At 36.7% G+C, this 3920-nt stretch overlaps 1 protein-coding gene across 1 annotated transcript; it reads right to left on the reverse strand.

The window, feature by feature from the left end:
* Positions 1 to 276: 276 nt before the first annotated feature.
* Positions 277 to 2733, reverse strand: LOC104238383 (trans-resveratrol di-O-methyltransferase-like). Its single transcript, XM_009792720.2, has 2 exons — positions 1867 to 2733; positions 277 to 1701 (listed from the first exon to the last, which is right to left on the reverse strand). Exons 1-2 carry the CDS (start codon positions 2635 to 2637, stop codon positions 1285 to 1287), a joined length of 1188 nt encoding a protein of 395 aa, XP_009791022.1. The 5' UTR covers positions 2638 to 2733; the 3' UTR covers positions 277 to 1284.
* Positions 2734 to 3920: the final 1187 nt, after the last annotated feature.

Consider the following 3920-nt stretch of genomic DNA (forward strand, 5'->3'; position numbering starts at 1 on the left):
AGGATTAACAAGGAAAACTACACTAGGCCTTCATCCTTAAGATTGACATTGCTAGAATTTCCGGAACGTTATAGACACTTAAGGAAAAGCTCTTTGAGGTATGTATGGCTATCTTTAACCTTTGTAAAGTCACCTTATTTGGTGTATGAGTAATTGGTATGTGTTATTTATGTGTACTATTTGTGAATTCTTGTGTTTAATATGCCTTGTACGAGTAATTGGTATGTGTTATTTATGTGGACCATTTGTGAATTTTTGTGTTTAATATGCCTTGAATGTTGTTGGTTAAGTTTCCTGATATAATGGTGTAAGTAAATGGCAACAAGCCAAGTGTGTGTGTGTGTGTGTGTGAAGGTGCTTATGTGGTAAGAGCTGTGTAACAAATGATGGAAATAAATCGTAATTGATGCAATTGAAACAACTGTAGTAATATCATACGTGACTTATCGCGGCAATTATCGTTGTGACTTAAATTGTATACGGACTGTTGCATATGATGGAAATGGTATTGATGTCTATGAAAATTCTTTGTGGGTTATTGTGTTGTTGTGTGAAATGTAATTGTCCGGTGGGATCGGGTTGCGCACCGCAACACGAAGTTATAAGGTGTGGGTTGTGGTGATAAGGGTGGTCGAGGTAATAAGGGTGGCCGAGGTAATAAGGGTGGAAAAGTGATCGAAATCACTATTGAAATGAAAATATGTGAAAGTTGTGAAACCATTGATGTGATGAAATAATGTTGAAAGGGGAAAAGGAGAGATTGTGGAACTTGTTTGGCTTTGGTTGTTCCTTTCATGTGCATTGGATTGTTGATTCTATTACTATTTGTTACCTGTGTATTTCTTGATTTTACTTAGGGTAAAGTTTGTTCATACATACCATTACAATTCAAATGTACTGACGTCTCCTTTGCCGGGGGCGCTACATTCATGTTATGATTGTAGGTTGTTCTATAGCAGGTACTCCAGTCCATCGACAGTAGAACTCCTTCACTTTCTGTCAGTTGTATTGGTGAGCCCCTTTTTCCTCTCGGGGCCTTGCGTGACTCATGCCGCTTTTCCTCCCGAAAATCTTATTTTGGTATTTGCGTAAGGTATGGCGGAGCCTTGTTACCGGCAAGTATTGTAACACTCTTTTGTATCCCTAGAGGCTCCGTAGACAGGAAATGTGGGTTATGCACTTATGTATTTTGTATTTGGGCAGTTTAACATGTAAACCACGCTAAGTAACTATGTATGTTATGTAAATCTCGTAAGAATGAGTTCAAATTTACAAATGGCTATTTCACTTGGTTGACGAATAAAGGAAAATGCGGGGTAACACGTGGGATAGGAAAGGCACCCAGGTCCGCTTGATTGGGGCTACCCGGTCGAGCGCTGGTCGCGCCCCTCGGTTTTGGGGCGTGACAGCGGGACAGTAACTCATGAAACAACCGGTCGGGTCGTTACTCATGAATCCAGCCTCAAGGAATAACTTTTCCCATTCTTTCTCAGTTCTCTCTCTTCCAGGGAGGTATACCATCATCAATACATCAAAAATGAGCTTCAGTTCAGTCATGTCTGCTTCTTCTTCATCTCCATTCAGCACTATGTCAATGATAATGACCTTACGTTTTCTTCCTTCATTTTTGTCCCTCATAGCTTCTCTGCATCTCTTTAGCATCTTCACACAATCCTCATCACTCCAATCATGCATGACAAGCTGCAAATTAAAAGTAATATTTTTTGAACCATACGACCATGTGGAACATAAATTAGCATTATATCATTGCTATACGTGATGAGCTACCCAAGATTACTGTTTACGAACTTAGTATCATACATGTCAGTTTGTAAACAAAAGAAACATAAGTTAGCATCTTCTTACCTTAAACAAAAAGGCATCAGCAGGGGGAATGGACTGAAACATGTCACCTCCCACATATTTCAAATTTTCTGTATCTGGAATGTTAGCAACAACATGAGGGAGGTCTAAAACTGTGCATTTTAGATGAGGAAATGCACCCAAAATAGTCTTAGCGATAACACCAGTGCCACCTCCAACATCAACCAAGGAATCCATCTCTTCAAAAACTTGTTTGCAGTCCTTCACTACCAAACTCATCATTTCGGAATCACTAGCCATTGCTTCATTGATAGCTTTGTTGAATCCTGGATTTTGGTCACAATATTTCCACAAGGGTGTGCCATATGCTGTTTCGAATGGGGTGGCTTCATTTCCAAGAAACCAATCGCCAAAAGATTGCCATGGATTCACCATAATGGGATCAACCATTACTCTGGCAAAAGGTGACAAATTTGGGATTTCACTCTTCAAAAGCAGCTTAGAAGAAGCAGTAAGAACATACCCTTCTTGTGTTTCTGAGTTTTCATCAAGCTTTTTAGTAGCAAAAAAACCAGAGTATACCAACAGGCGCATCAGTCGATGAATTCCATTTGATTTTGCAGAAGGAAGTTTCAGCTCTGAAACTAACTGAGAGAGAGTCATTGGCTGCTTATGAGTATGAACTATATCCGGTATGCCTAACTGAATAGCACAACGAAGAACCATGGAATTTGCAAAATGGAAGGTATGCTTGTAGATATGAGCCTGAATTCGGAACATTTCACTAGCTGTTGGCACATCTTTGGCTTCCATATTGATCAGAATTTCCCTGCCTTTTTCTTTCGTAAATCGGTATTGAAATGAACTAGCTACGATTTGTTACAAAGAAAGTTCAGTTCAAATAAGATAAACTTGTAGGGCCGACAAAAATATAAACTCGGACACGACTTTTGTTGATCAAGATATGAAAAAGATCATAGCCTTAGCCAACTATCTGTTGATAGTGGACATAATGAGGACAGCAAAGCTGTACAATATTATCCTATTTTTAGAATTACGAGGACACGACTTGTAATGCATTTCGTTAATTCCACGTTGTACTGGTATCGAATAATTCGACAAAGTTTAGACACATGAGAAAAATATCAACTATTTTTATTTTATTTTTTTCTATTGAGATTTGAATCTTTAGCTGTGCTTAGTATTAAGAAAAATACTTTTCCAAAAAATATTTTACGGAAATTATTATCCATTATCCAACGCTTCTTAAAATCTAGAAACTATTTCAAATGGATTAGCATAGGAAACTATAAGTGAAGAAATCGTTTTTCTCCTTTTAATAGAAAATTAGTATACGTTCCTGCGCGATGCGCTGATCGATTCAAAAAAAAAAAAAAGAGCGGAGAGAGATAATAAAAATGCATATATATTGCAGATTAAATTTATCAATCACAATCAAAATAATTAAAACAAAAAATAAATATAAGAATTTCATCATGTTGTCTCTATATTATTGTTGCCAAGGACCACCAATCGACTTGTTAAAAAGGGGTCTGACCATGAAATATTTTGTCTTCTTGTTGATCGGTAAAGGATTTGTTCCTCAATATGAGTCAAAAACTTAGCAGCAAGAAGAAGAATTAAACTCAAAAAGTTTAATTTCCTGATTAGGCGAAAAACCAGCTAATTTATTTAGGCTTGCCACTTTCTTTTAATAAATTACTTGATAACCAAAAGAAAATTAAAGATAGACCAAAAAAATACTCCTACTAATTCACAAGGACTTAAAGTATGCTTCTACATTAATTGATCACATAAATCGATGAACTTACTTGAATACCATCAATAAAGTTTTTAAGTACCTCAATTATTAGGGGTTAAATTGGATAAGAACTACTTCATTGTAGTCTGCTCTATTGAAGGCTATAGTCTGCTTAAAATCTTGTACCACAAAAGTTGGTAGTAGCATATGGAGTCTATCCAACGTCAAAGAATATATGTGATTTACTGGAGAAGATGAATTCCAGTAAATCATCAACATTTATAATTGTCTTTCCGATCCATTCTTCATCAAGGATATCGACTAACTCTGAAAG

The sequence above is a fragment of the Nicotiana sylvestris genome, chromosome 2, assembly GCF_000393655.2.
Source record: "Nicotiana sylvestris chromosome 2, ASM39365v2, whole genome shotgun sequence".
NCBI classification, from domain to species: domain Eukaryota; kingdom Viridiplantae; phylum Streptophyta; class Magnoliopsida; order Solanales; family Solanaceae; genus Nicotiana; species Nicotiana sylvestris.